Source organism: Ahaetulla prasina, chromosome 2 (assembly GCF_028640845.1).
Source record: "Ahaetulla prasina isolate Xishuangbanna chromosome 2, ASM2864084v1, whole genome shotgun sequence".
In the NCBI taxonomy this organism is placed as follows: Eukaryota; Metazoa; Chordata; class Lepidosauria; order Squamata; family Colubridae; genus Ahaetulla; species Ahaetulla prasina.
The window spans coordinates 280,702,683-280,717,176 of NC_080540.1; the positions used below are offsets into that span (position 1 = coordinate 280,702,683).

At 43.4% G+C, this 14,494-nt stretch overlaps 1 protein-coding gene across 1 annotated transcript in view; it reads left to right on the forward strand.

Annotated features, from left to right (window-relative positions):
* The first annotated feature begins 822 nt into the window (after positions 1 to 822).
* The window catches only part of SLC45A2 (solute carrier family 45 member 2), a 38,436-nt gene continuing 24,764 nt past the window's right edge, over positions 823 to 14,494 (forward strand). Inside the window, exons 1-3 of the mRNA XM_058170181.1 lie at positions 823 to 1,330; positions 11,716 to 11,892; positions 13,322 to 13,635. Coding sequence (XP_058026164.1) covers positions 946 to 1,330; positions 11,716 to 11,892; positions 13,322 to 13,635 — 876 coding nt within the window. The 5' untranslated portion in view covers positions 823 to 945. The remainder of the gene's footprint in view (positions 1,331 to 11,715; positions 11,893 to 13,321; positions 13,636 to 14,494) is intronic.

Sequence of the window (14,494 nt, forward strand, 5' to 3'; positions counted from 1 at the left end):
GTCAAACGCACCCTGCATGTGCATGCACAGTGCACGCCAGATGTGCGTTTCATGTGGAAAAAGGAGGCTTGGGAAGATAAGTAGAACAGCGAAGGGGGAAACAGCTGTGCCACACGATTTAGATTCACTAGAAAGCAGGATTTCCTGCTTTCTAGCGATTTTAAATTGCGTGGCACAGCTGATCGTCAGAAATACCAGTTTGGAGGAACTGGTAGTTTTTTTTACTACTGGTTCGCCTGAACCGGTGCAAACCGGTAGCATTTCATCACTGGTTCAAATGGATTTAATATAACTATAAACTGAATGAAGCTTTCTCTTCCTCTCCATCCAGAGCAAAGAACCCCAAACATTCATAAACTATGACAAGGAAGGAAAACCTGAGCATTAAAACATAGGATCATTTGCCCACTGGAAGACTAGTAGATCTCATGCTATGGTTTTTCTCCAGGAAGGCTGATTGGCACTTTGTTTATTATCTGAAATAAAAATAAGAGATTTCTTCTTTTTTTCTGCTGACCCCATTGACAGATACATTAACATCCTGACTGCTTGCAGTATAAGAAGAAACAACTTATCAAACTATTCTATGCCATAAATATACACATGCCTTCGAAAGAACTTTGAAGCCTGCCATATGTAGACATGTGAGCCACTCGAACATAATCCTCCAGTGATAAAGAGCTGGGCACTTTCCAGCCAGGAGCGCTAACTGTGCTAATCTTCTTTCAGAAACATAGACGTATTTCCCCTTCCACTCCCCCCTCTCTGTAACTTGTGATTCCCGAGCTATGGGAAATATGCGTGGCCCCTCTGGCTCTTTTCTTTGCTACGCCCTGACCAAGGATTTATGCCTGATGGAACAGCCTCCTAGTTAGAGCCCAATGACTCTAACCCAGCAGGAGAACAGCTGAGCTTCTGCAGTCCTGCGATTTGGGTATTGCCAGAATGGGACCCCTCAGCAGGAAAGAAGAAACCGCAAAGTTTAAACCCTTAACTGGGAAAGATCCTTTTAAGCCAGTGAAACTCTCCAAGAAGAAAACAGGCCAGTTGATTATGCACAGCACGGTCATGTTTGGCCGTGAGTTCTGCTACGCGATTGAAGCTGCCTTTGTCACCCCCGTATTGCTCACCGTGGGGCTCCCCAAAAGCCTTTATAGCTTCGTGTGGCTTATCAGTCCCATCCTGGGATTTCTGCTGCAGCCAGTGGTGGGTTCGGTTAGTGACAATTGCACTTCTAGGTGGGGCAGGCGAAGACCTTTTATCTTGTTCCTTGGCCTTCTGATGCTCCTGGGGATGGCTTTGTACCTCAGTGGAGATGCAATCATCTCAGGTGAGTACACAACCGGTTGCTGAGTCAGGAAAAGCAAACTGAGTGTTAAAGAGAGAGATTGGAGATTGTGAACATTCTTAAAGCCGTTGTGCATGTTGGTTGTGTATCTGCAACAGTTGTCGGGGTTTAACACAGGGGTGAAATGTAAAATTTGTTACTACCGGTTCTGTGGGCGTGGCTTGGTGGTGGGGGTAATGTGACTGGGTGTGCGTGGCCAACTTTCTTTTTTTTTACTTTTAAAAGAATTTTTTCTACCACCTCTTCGGCCGAAGAGGCAGGATAGCCTTTTGCAATTGGCATTTCTATTCCATTACTGTTCATAAGTTTGCCCTGATTTATTACTACCGTGGCCCATTTCCCTAGGCTAAATTCCATTGCTAGATCTGTGCTAAAAATGGTTGCAGTGTTTGTCAATGACTGGATTTTGACTTTTGATTTTCCATAAAGCTTCAGATCATATAAAGCAAATGTGAGTTCTTTTCGCGTCACATTGTTTGCTGTTTGGAAGCCGAGATTTGTTTTCTTCAGTCTCACTGAAAGTGGATCGTAGCAATGGCAAATAATACGAGGGATAATGAGTTGTCCTAGAACAGGGGTCTCCAACCTTGGCAACTTTAAGACTTGTGGACTTCAACTCCCAGAGTTCCTCAGCCAGCAAAGCTGGCTGAGGAACTCTGGGAGTTGAAGTCCACAAGTCTTAAAGTTGCCAAGGTTGGAGACCCCTGTCCTAGAAGATGTCTCTCCTAATGTTAACAAGCCCATATTCTTCATGTCTAACCACTAATTCTGTCTTCCACTGCTTCATTTCTTTTCTATTAACATTTTAGTAACGAATTGTTACTAACACCAATTATTTCCAAACATTGCTACCATGTGGTAATAATGAATCAAAGCCTTTTTTTAAATAATCGATCCAGACCATATATAAATTGGTTTTTCACTATTTGCAATTCTCCAAAACTATTTTATCAATCAGAAATGTATCTTTTGTACTTCTGCTTTTCCTTTTATTATACTGAAAAAATGTTCTTTTTTTCTAAATAATCCTGGGTATTGTCCACAACTGGATTGATTCCTTTTTATTTGGTTTTCACCGGTGATGTGATTGAAATAGTGGAGTTTGGTTAACTTGGATGATTGTACCTCATACTGTTCAATTTTATGTGTTGCTTTTTGATTTCCAAAGCTGCTTCTTTCTGGTGCTAAGTCTTGAACTTTACGATCTTCAGTTTTTGCTCTTTCATTTTCTTTAAATTACTCACATCTGATTTTAATTCCTTTGTCTTGGCTTCAAGTATGATCTCCCATTTTTGAGACTGAATATGATCTTGCTTTTATTTTTCTAATTTGGATGTCCAATTCTTCTGTAACCAAGAACAGTGCTGTACTGTAAGCAGGCTGGTTAGTCTGTTTGATAGATGTTATTTTAATCTTTGTAAAAGCACTTTATTCACATCCTTCATTATAGATGCTAGGGTTTTTGGGGGCACTATTTTCAATGTTGGCGGTCTTTGTCTTTCTAACTGGTAATTCTACATATGCTATAATTTTACTTTTAATTCTTCTTGGCAGGGGATCAGTTTATAAGTTGTTTCAGTGCTGGCCTGGCCTGGTTCTATGGTTATTACTTTCTCTAAGTCAGTGGTCCCCAACCTTTGCAATTTGGCAGCCCGGCTTGGGGTGGGGGGAGGAGAGGGAAACTGGGCCACTGTCAGGCCTGGAAACCATATTAAACTTTAGGTTTCCAGACGCTGCCACATTTTTATCTTGAGGGGAGGAGGGGGGGTTGAGGGGTATGGTAACATTCTTCAAGCGGTCAAGGTCGGATGGCGTTCACGTCTGCAGGAAGAGTGGCAAGAAGTTACTCGAATGAACTGGAAGAACGTGGGACCGTGTGATCATCAGAGGGGTCAGGGGGGTGGGACTATTGGGGTTTGTATAACTGGGGAAACGAATCCAGAACTTCAGTTTTGGGAATTGCACTCATCGTGTGCCAGTCTCCTCATGCTAGTAAAGGACTCTGAGAAGAAGAAAAAATGCTCTGAGTCTCTTTTACGCAGAAGAGGTATTTCTGGAACCTTGACATTATTCCCAAAACTCAAAAAACTTTCTTTTGCTAACAGTACCCTCTCCTCCTCTCAGAGGGGGCCCATTAGAGGGGTGCTGGGCCCCTGTCTCCGCAACCTCCACAGCGGTGCAAAGACCCAGTGAAGATGGAAGAGCAGCAAATTGAAAGCGTAGAAGGAGCCACGAAACAGGAGTCTAATGATTTAGTAGAAGTCACCTATTTCCCATCTGACAACAGGACCTGAAGCCCCGAAAAGGAAGAGCCTGCTTGTCTGCTTGGAGCACGCCCCAAGGACTCTGATTCATGGGTGAGCTGCCAGTCGGGAGAAAACATTTCCCCGGGGGGGAATGGAGAACCCCCTCCCTCTTCTCAACCTCACTGGAGGGCAATAAAACCTGGAGAATCGGGAGAGTCCCTGGATTGGGACCTGAGAAACCCCCTGAAATCCCAGTCTCTATTAGACCTCCCTGAAACTTTTGAGCGGCTGGAGGTGAGACCTCGAGAGCCTTTAGCTCAGCCTAGATTCACCTTCCCTCCCACCAGAGAGAGAGAAATTACTGAAGCTCGAAGCCGTTCTGATGAACGCAAGAGAACCCTCCTCTTCAAACGGCAGGAAATTCAGGCAGCACCAGAGCTTGGGGATCGCAACCCTCCAATTGATCTTTCCCACCAGCAGAGGCCTACGCTGCCCCCAGCAGCTTCTATCCCGCCTGGGTGGGCGTTCTATCTGGGACAAGGGTGGATTCAGTATCAATGGCAACCAGCTAGTTCAGCCCCTTCCTTTCCTGTGGGCCTCACACCAATGGTTGTTTCATCTGCTGAAGCGTTTCAAGGACTTTCTTCTCAGCCAGGGGAATTCCACCCCCTTTGCAGCCCAACAGCCAGCTACAACAGCAGCAGCCCCACCCCAAATCCTCTGCAACCGCAAGCAGGCCAGCTAAACCCCCTGCACCCCCACCAACCCTCCCCTTTCAAACCAACCTTTGATGGGAATCCACACCACCTGGCTTACTTTCTCAGCAGAATTGAGGCTTACGCTGAACAATATAGACATCTATACCCATCAGAAAGAAGCCTAATCAACGCCATCTCAGATGGAATGAATGGGCTAGCTCAGAGTGGATAGCACAGCTATACAATGAACATGCACCAGAACTGAATAATGTTCTAATTTATAACACTGCTCAAACCGGTTTCAAGATGATGACCTAATTGCAGAATGTGAAACCACCTTAAAAACAATGAAACAGGGCAACAAACAATTTGTATGGGATTTCAGAAGAGTTGCTGGCAATCTTAGACATTGGCCAGAAGCCATTGTTCTTCATTACTTCAAAGACGCGATTGATCAAAACATCAGAAAAGCCTGCTCCACCAGAGGAATCCCAGAACAACTGAATGCCTGGTACAACGTGTCCATTGCTCTGGACAGAGAATTCAACCCCCTCCAATGCCAATCACCAACTACAGCTCCACAAAGACCACCTACAAGGTCCTCCCCCTCCAGACCAACCACACCCTCCACCTTTCAACCTTCAACAATAATCAAATGCTACCGTTGTGGGAAACTAGGTCATCGGGCGTCAGTTTGCCTAGCCCCAACACCCTCCCACAGTATCGACCACCAACTGCTACCCGACCACGCAACCCCTCGAAGAATCCTAATACCAGTCGCTCAGGCAAGCCACAGACCTCCCCACTGACCTTCCATCGTCCAATTCGCCTGCCGATGACTCAACCCAACCAGAAAATGACCCAATGGTGAGTGCACCTATTCCTCCTTTTGCCATCAAAGTAAACTTAATAATTCCAGGGGGAGGAGCCAAAAAACTTTAGGCGCTATTGTGGACACAGGATGCACCAGATGCCTGATTTCAACCTCCACAGTCGCCCAACTCCGTATAAAAACATTTCCCTTGAAACACCCAATTAAATTCCACCAAGTAGATGGAACCTTGATTGGTGGCGTTCCAGCAACCCAAATCACACAACAGGTTCGCTTAGAAATTGGTGCCCATCATGAACTTATAAGATTCATAGTAATTCCTAAAATGTCAGAATCCATCATCCTGGGTTTAGCTTGGTTGGACAAATGGGAACCCACAATTAAATGGGAGGATGGATTCAGGAAAATTATATGGACCTTGGACCCTTAGACCAAATCCCCCACCAACAAAAAAAACCCTTACCCAAAATGACCACCAGATGGAACCAACAACCACCATGTCCAAGCCATCTCCTAAAGAACCCCGCATCCCTAAAGCATACATGGATTTATCAGATGTTTTTAGCGAGGATGAATGTAACCTCTTACCCCCCCCCCACCGGCAAACTGATTGCGCAATTGAATTGCACCCAGGGGCAAAATTACCAAAACCCAAAATGTACTCAATGACGCCAGCAGAAATGTCTGAACTAAGAAAATACATTGACACTAACCTAGCCAGAGGGTTCATTGAACCAGTAAAATCACCTGTAGCTGCGCCTGTGCTATTTAAACAAAAGAAAGATGGTTCCCTTAGATTATGTATTGACTTCAAAAATATCAATGCGATTTGCATACAAAACACTTACCCTTTGCCACTTATGCACGATTTGTTGAACCACCTATCAAAAGGCAAAATTTTCACCAGATTGGATTTAAGGAAGCCTATTACCGTGTCCGTATCAAGGAAGGTGATGAATGGAACAGCTTTCAATTGCCCCTTGGGTAGTTTCCAATACCGTGTCATGCCTTTGGCCTCCAAGGGCTCCAGCTGTCTTTATGCAACTAATTAATGAAACCCTGCACCCCATCTCTACAATGGGGTTCTTGTCTACTTAGATGATATTCTTATCTACTCAGACAATATGGAACAACACATCAAATTGGTCAGACAAGTTCTTAAAAGCTCCTAGCGGCCAAGCTATATATCAAACTTTCCAAATGCGAATTCCATAAGGAATCCCTGGACTACCTAGGTTACGGATATCAAACAAAGGTATCGAAATGGACCCAGGCAAAGTAAAAGCAGTGTTGGATTGGCAACCGCCACACACGTAAGCAACTTCAAAGTTTCTTGGGATTAAATTTTACCGCAAATTCATTCTTCTTTCGCAGAAGTAGCTCTACCATTAACGGAATTACTAAAACTGGACCATTACCCACAAAACCCAAACCTAACCAACCCCTACCTTGGACAATGGACTGCCAACGTTCCTTTGAACACCTGAAACGCCTCTTCTCGATGGAACCGATTCTTCAACACCCGGATCCAAATAAACCTTTTGTGGTCCAAGCTGATGCAAGTGATGTAGCAATAGCCGCTGTCTTATTGCAACGGAATACCAAGAACAACCTTATGCCCTGCGCGTAGGTGTCTAAAAAATTGACGGACACTGAACGCAGATGGGCAGTTTGGGAAAAGGAAGCCTTTGCGGTACGTTGGGCACTCCTCTCCTGGAGACACTTCCTTGAAGGGGAAAGAACCATTCGAGGTGTGGACTGACCACAAAAACCTCGAATACTTAAAAAAAACCCGAAAGCTTTCTCCCAAACAAGTTCGATGGGCTCAGTTTTTCAAGCGCTTCCATTTCACCCTCAAATACATCCCAGGCGACCAAAATCTACTGGCTGACGCTCTATCTAGGAAACCACAATTTGACAGCCAACGCGAAGAGGTGATACATGCGATGATCCCGATAGCGAACCAGCCAGCCAAGCACTTACTCGACCGATCACACCAGTACTAACATCCCACCAAACAAACTGCTAATGGACTTAAAATCAGCACTCACTGATGATGCTTGGTTTAAAGAAAACTTGCCAGACCTCACCTTAAGGGATGGGATACCCTGGAAGGGCACAAAATTTATGTACCCGTCACTATGCGGCTGTCAATACTACAGAGAAGCCACGACTCTCGCCTAGGAGGTCACTTTGGGTATTTAAAAACTCTCCACTTGGCCAGAAGACAATTCTGGTGGCCGAAAATGAAATCAGATGTTGAAGACTACGTCAGGACCTGTGCCACCTGCGCCACCATGAAGTCCAGACCAGGGAAACCCCCTGGACTCCTACAACCCGTAGCTGAACCCACCCGACCATGGGAAGAGATTGCCATGGATTTTATTGTTGAACTCCCACCTAGTGGAGGAAATACAGTGATATGGACCGTAGTGGACTTATTCTCTAAACAGGCCCATTTCACTGCGTGCAGCGGATTGCCATCGGCTAGAAAATTAGCAAAGCTCTTCCTCAAACACATCTACAGACTGCATGGAGTTCCTAAAAGGATAATATCCGACAGGGGTGTTCAATTCACAGCCAAGTTCTGGAGAGAATTCCTATGGTCCATTGGGTCGTCTCAAGGACTTAGTTCGGGTTTCCATCCGAAAACTAACGGAGCGGGTGTAAAACTTAATTCCATGGTGGAACAATACACACGCTGTTTTGTAAAAAACCAACAAGAAAACTGGTCCGACTTGTTACCATTTGCAGAGGTTGCATATAATAATGCGGTACACAGCAGCAGGGTTAACCCTTTTCAAGTAACCAGCGGCATGGACTTGCTTCCAATGCCTGAACTCCTGCTCAACCCCCACTTCAGTCTCCCTAACAGACTGGATGAATTCGTTAAAAAAAGGTTGGGAAAATACAAAAAAGGCTTTAGCTATAACAGCTCGAAATTACAAAGCCCAAGCTGACAAACACCGTTCCCTTCAACCCCCTTTTCGCATTGGAGATAAAGTCTTTTTGTCCACTAAGTATCTAAGATTACGAATACCCAGCAGGAAATTCGGTCCAAAATTTTTGGGTCCTTTCCCCATTGTAAAAATTATTAATCCATAACGTCCAACTCAAACTCCTCGCATGTTGGGAAAATACACCCGGTATTCCATACCAGCTTACTAAAACCTGCTAGACAATCCCGCCTAAGGCCTCACCCTACCGCTCCCCCACCCCCCTTGATAATCCAAGGTGAAACTCACTATGAAATCAAGAAAATTCTTGACTCTAGACTCTACAGAGGTCAATTACAATACTTAGTCCACTGGAAGGGATACCCATTATCTGAATCTACTTGGGTCAAAAGTTGGAAAGTGAATGCGGACAATTTAATTAAACAATTTCACGACACTTTCCCTGACAAACCTAAGAAACCTCTTGGAGAGGGGAGGGGGGGTAGAAGGAATTGTGGACCATTGGCACTTTTCTTTATCGACTCTTTGTTTTCTTTCCTAGGATATAGTTTCTTTTCAGAGGGGCGCCTGTCAGGCCTGGAAACCATATTAAACTTTAGGTTTCCAGACGCTGCCACATTTTTATCTTGAGGGGAGGAGGGGGGGTTGAGGGGTATGGTAACATTCTTCAAGCGGTCAAGGTCAGATGGTGTTCACGTCTGCAGGAAGAGTGGCAAGAAGTTACTCGAATGAACTGGAAGAACGTGGGACCGTGTGATCATCAGAGGGGTCAGGGGGGTGGGACTATTGGGGTTTGTATAACTGGGGAAACGAATCTGGAACTTCAGTTTTGGGAATTGCACTCATCGTGTGCCAGTCTCCTCATGCTAGTAAAGGACTCTGAGAAGAAGAAAAAATGCCTCTGAGTCTCTTTTACACAGAAGAGGTATTTCTGGAACCTTGACAGCCACATGAGTAGCGGGCTGGCCCATGTGCGCACATGCAGTGCTTGCATGAGTGGTGGGCTGGTGGGCACTCAGTGCATGTGTGCTGGCCTGCCACTTGTGCAAGTCGAGCCGCGCACGTATGTGCTGGTTCCCCACCCACGCGACCCAATTCCGAATAGGCCACAGCCCAGTAGTGGGCCATGGCCCAGGGGTTGGGGATCCCTACTCTAAGTTATAATTTCTATAGGATCCAATCTGGGTTGATCACTGGGACCAGAGTTTTAGTCTTCTGAGTTTTGTGCTCGTGCTGGAGCCCCTCATCAGGGAATTTCTCTCTAACACAGTATGTACTTTGGGCTAATCTGTGTGTAGTATTTATATGGTGCCTGTTTTGTGTGGCTTTTTAGTTGTTGATTGAGGTGTTGATGGCTAGTTATTAAGTAGTTGGCTGTTGTTTCCTTGTGCTGCCAAACCCTCACTTCCTAAGTACTTGATAAGTTGGTAGTAAATCAGCACACCTATTGACTGACAAAGGGCCCATTTCCCAGGCTTCAATCACTTCCCTGGCTGTTTTTGTACCTGCTCGTCCAACAATCTTAGTAGCTGCAAAATTGAATGTAGGTCCTTGTTCATTGCAATGTGAGGCTACCAATGAGTTCTGGTCTCCTCGTCTGACTGCTTGCTTGTGTTCTTGCAGCCTGCTGGTTAGCTTCCTCCCCCTCCCTCCCTACATGCTATCATTTCTATAGTTCATATCAACTTTTTCCTTTATATTTCCAATTTTTGTTATCTCAGTTTCTTCTACAATTCTACTATTATTTTGTGGTCTTCCATTTTCACATTTTTTTCTAAATAATTTCCAATTTTACATCCCTGCATATTTTATTTCTGGTAATGAATCTCGTTTGGTCTGCTAATCGTCATTCAGTGATATTTAAGCCTTGCTAAAGTATTAGCATTAAAAAAAACCCTAAGCAATGTATGAGAGTAGAGTTCAAATTCTGATTTTGTTTGTGATATTCATTATTACAGAATCAGTTTTTCCCTGTAAGTATTTAATTATTAATAATTGAATTAATTATTGATCTTTATACCTTTCTTCTTTGTTCCCACCTGGATTTATCATCTCTGCCATCTCGGTTCTTTTTTGTTTTGTGTTGTTTTCTGCCATTAATGCTTTTGAACAATTTGTAAAAGCTGCAGAGATCCTGGGAGTTGGGTGGCATGTAAATAAGTTATGATTATTAATAATAATGTTTCACCTTTTCTCTAGAAACTATAGGCAGTGTTTATGACGATCTCCCCTAATTTTATCCTTGCAATCATTCTGTGATTGCCTTCCCTACTGGTTTGCAAATGTGAGTGCACACGCCACCTCTGTGCATGCACAGTAGTCGTACATTATGTCCGAGCAGGTGGGCGGAGCCTCCTGCAGTTGTCGCTACAGGTTCGCGTGATCCGGAGAGAGCTGAATCCCACCACTGCCATGATCCAAGTTCAATTCTTCAACCCAGCAGCCCCCAACCTTTTGGGCATCAAAGACCAGTTCCATGGAGAGAGTTTTTTTTCATGAACTGGAGTGCGCATAGTTTCACATGCTGCCTGTATCCCGCAGATGGGGCTTCGCTTGTTTGTGCGGCCCAGTTTCTGGCACGCTGCGGCCCAGTGCCAGTCCAAGGACTGGGGCTGGGGACCCCCTGATTTAATCACTACACTAATTTTTAAATGACAGCTCAGTCAAGTCTGCTTCTGTAACCAGTATATAGTTTAATCAGGGAGAATACGGGTAGTCCTCAACTTACAATAATTTGTATAGCAACTGTTAGAAGATGCAACAGCACTGGAAAAAGTGTCTTATGACTAGTCACACAACCATTACAACATTGCTATGGTCACATGATCAAAATTGAGGGCTTGACAACCGATATGTATTTATGATAGTTGCAGCATCAAGTGATTGCCATTTGCAATCTTCCCAGCTGAGTTCTGAAAAGCAAAATGAATGGGGGATGCCAGATTCACTTGACAGTGTGATTCACTGAACAACTGTAGCAAAAAAGGTCGTAAAATTAGGCACAACTCACTTAATAACCACCTTGTTTAGCAACAGAAATTCTGGTCCCAATTGTGGTTGAAAGTCAAAGTCTACTTATAAGGCTATTAGTGTTCAAATAGAAACTCTAGTAATGGTACGCATGATTTAATCTAGTAATGCTAAGGTAAAGGTAAAGGTTCCCCTCGTACATATGTGCTAGTCATTCCTGACTCTAGGGGGTGGTGTTCATCTCTGTTTCAAAGTTGAAGAGCCAGCACTGTCCGAAGATGTCTAACACGGAAAGTTGTCACCTTCCCACCAAAGGTGGTCCCTATTTTTCTACTCGCATTTTTTACGTGCTTTCGAACTGCTAGGTTGGCAGAAGCTGGGACAAGTAACGGGAGCTCACCCTGTTACATGGCACTAGGGATTCGAACCACTGAACTGCCGACCTTTCGATCGACAAGCTCAACGTCCTAGCCCCTGAGCCACTGGGTCCCTATCTAATGGTACACCTTATTAAACAGTAGCTGTGCCAGTTGAGTTACATGCATTTAAATGTATTTTCATATTACAAAAGTACTTTCCTAACCGGGTCAATTGAACCTCAACAAGTTGGGGAAGGTTGGCATAAAAAATAACTATCGACAAAGCCAGATGTTTTCTTTTACAGCTCTGGTTGTTGATCGAGGCACTTGGAAGATATGGGCTATAATTATTACCATGCTGGGAGTCGTGCTGTTTGATTTTGCTGCTGATTTTATTGATGGTCCCATCAAGGCATATTTATTTGACGTCTGCACTCACCAGGACAAGCAAAAGGGGCTCCATTATCACGCAATCCTGACAGGTAAACCCAAGATAATAGTGCTTCTTCTTTACTCCTCCGGAAATGTGGAAGTTGGTCGATGAGTTTTCCTTCCCACCCTTAAGGTCTGGGTTGTGCAGATCATCTGATTCAGAGCATCATTGCAAGCCTTATTCTGAAAAGTAATCTTGTGATTACTGGAACTGGTGGAAGGGAAGAAAACCTCTTCCAAAATGAACACTGAACACCAATCTCACAACTCTGGAATAGTCTAGGGCAGGAGTCTGCAAGCTTGACTCTTTTAAGACTTGTGGACTTCAACTCCCAGAGTTCCTCAGCCAGCAAAGCTGAGCAAAGCTGGCTGAGGAACTCTGGGAGTTGAAGTCCACAAGTCTTAAAAGAGCCAAGTTTGCAAACCCCTGGTCTAGGGGTAGTGAATTTGGGGGGTCTTTTTAAAATAAACTGGAGGGTCTTTTCTCTCTTGGCTTACAATAAGACTTAGAAAAGATTCAACACTGAAGGTTATTAATTTGCTTTTAAAATCAAAATTATAGTTCTAGGTCAGGGTGAAATCAAACTCGATTTCATTGAGGATTGCATCAGGGTTGTGTTTGACCTCGGGGGGCTGGAGTGGGGGTGGCCAGCTCAACATCATTCATGTCAGGGGTGCTTGTGGTGGCCCGAGCGCTCTGCCAGTGAAAATGGGCTCCCGAGCTCTGTTTTCGGCTGCGATAGCCTCCTGCAAACCTCTACCAGCAAAAATGGAGCTCGGGAGGGAGTCAAACCAGGTTTGTTTTTTGTTTGTTTTTGTTTACATTTATACCCCGCCCTTCTCTGAAGACTCAGGGCGGCTTACAGTGTATAAGGCAATAGTCTCATTCTATTTGTATATTTTTACAAAGTCAACTTATTGCCCCCCCAACAATCTGGGTCCTCATTTTACCTACCTTATAAAGGATGGAAGGCTGAGTCAACCTCGGGCCTGGTGGGGCTTGAACCTGCAGTTCAAATCTCACCAGGCTCAAGGTTGACTCAGCCTTTCATCCTTTCGAGGTGGGTAAAATGAGGACCCAAATTGTTGGGGGCAATAGGTTGACTCTGTAAACCACTTAGAGAGGGCTGTAAAGCACTGTGAAGTGGTATATTTATTTATTTTTTATTTTATTTTATTTTATTTGCATTTATATCCCGCCCTTCTCCGAAGACTCAGGGCAGCTTACACTATGTCAAGCAATAGTCTTCATCCATTTGTATATTATATACAAAGTCAACTTATTGCCCCCAACAATCTGGGTCCTCATTTTACCTACCTTATAAAGGATGGAAGGCTGAGTCAACCTTGGGCCTGGTAGGACTAGAACCTGCAGTAATTGCAGGCAGCTGCTGTTAATAACAGACTGCATTAGCATTAAGTATCTTTTTACCGCCTATGTTAAAGTGAGCAGCATTTTTCTTTCTTTTTTTCTTTTAGGTCTTGGAGGGGCTCTGGGATACCTGACGGGGGCCATTGATTGGGGAGCAACCATTTTGGGAAAATATTTGGGGTCAGAATTCCACGTGATGCTCTGTTTTGGTGCCCTTGTCTTCCTGCTCTGTCTTACGGTACACTTGTGCAGCATCCGTGAATCTCCTTTTGTTCACACCAGTGACGAGGCTAAAGTCCTGGTGAAAAACTCTCAGCCTGATCAATATGGTGCCATAGAAAGTGTCAAGAATAACAGTGAATACAGTGAAATGCAGATTTCACCCAAAGAGGAGAAACTCTCCACGAAACCAGATATTCAGGTAACAGCACTTTTTAAGTTTACAATTTATTTTAATTATTGAAATGCTGTCTCCCATCTCATGAAAAGTTCATTGGGAACGTCATTTGATTAAAAAAAAAAAATCCCTCAATCTTGAATGTAATCTTTGGAAATGGGTAGTATGCAAATAAATCCAATAAATAAATGATCAATTGTCATGAATTTTTCTTTTTTTTGTGTGTGCACAATTCAGTAAATGTCATCATGACAGCTCGAGTTACAGCCTTTCATTTGGTTCAAGGTTAAACAGCACTAAAAAAAAGTGATTTATGACCATTTTTCTTTCTTTCTTTTTTTTTTATAAAATAATTTTTATTAAGCTTTAAATCTTTAAAAACAAAACAAGGAAAAGAAAAATACAACCAAAAAACCAAAAAAAACCCAAAAACACATTAAAAACATGTAACAGGCACAATCGTACATATTTTACAGCTGGCTGTATCGGTGATGAAATATATTCCCTGTTCTTATTTACTCATTCCTCTACATACTTATATTTACATACTTATATTTACATTTACCGATCCATCCTTATCCGGTTTACACATTTACACTTCCTAATTTTAACTTTAAAAAAGGTTAACATTCCAATTTATAATTTTGATTTCTTTTTTCTAACGAATCATATAATTTTTTCCACACTTTGTAGTATACCGACTCTTCCCTTTCTTTAATTTCTAGCGTCATCTTGTCCATTTCTGCACACTGTAAGATTTTTCGAATTATTATTTCCTCTCCTGGAACATTGTTTTGTTTCCATCCATATGCGACAGCAACCTTTCTGCTGTTAATATATGAAGTGTTAAATATTGCAAAGATGATTTTTCACACTTGCAACA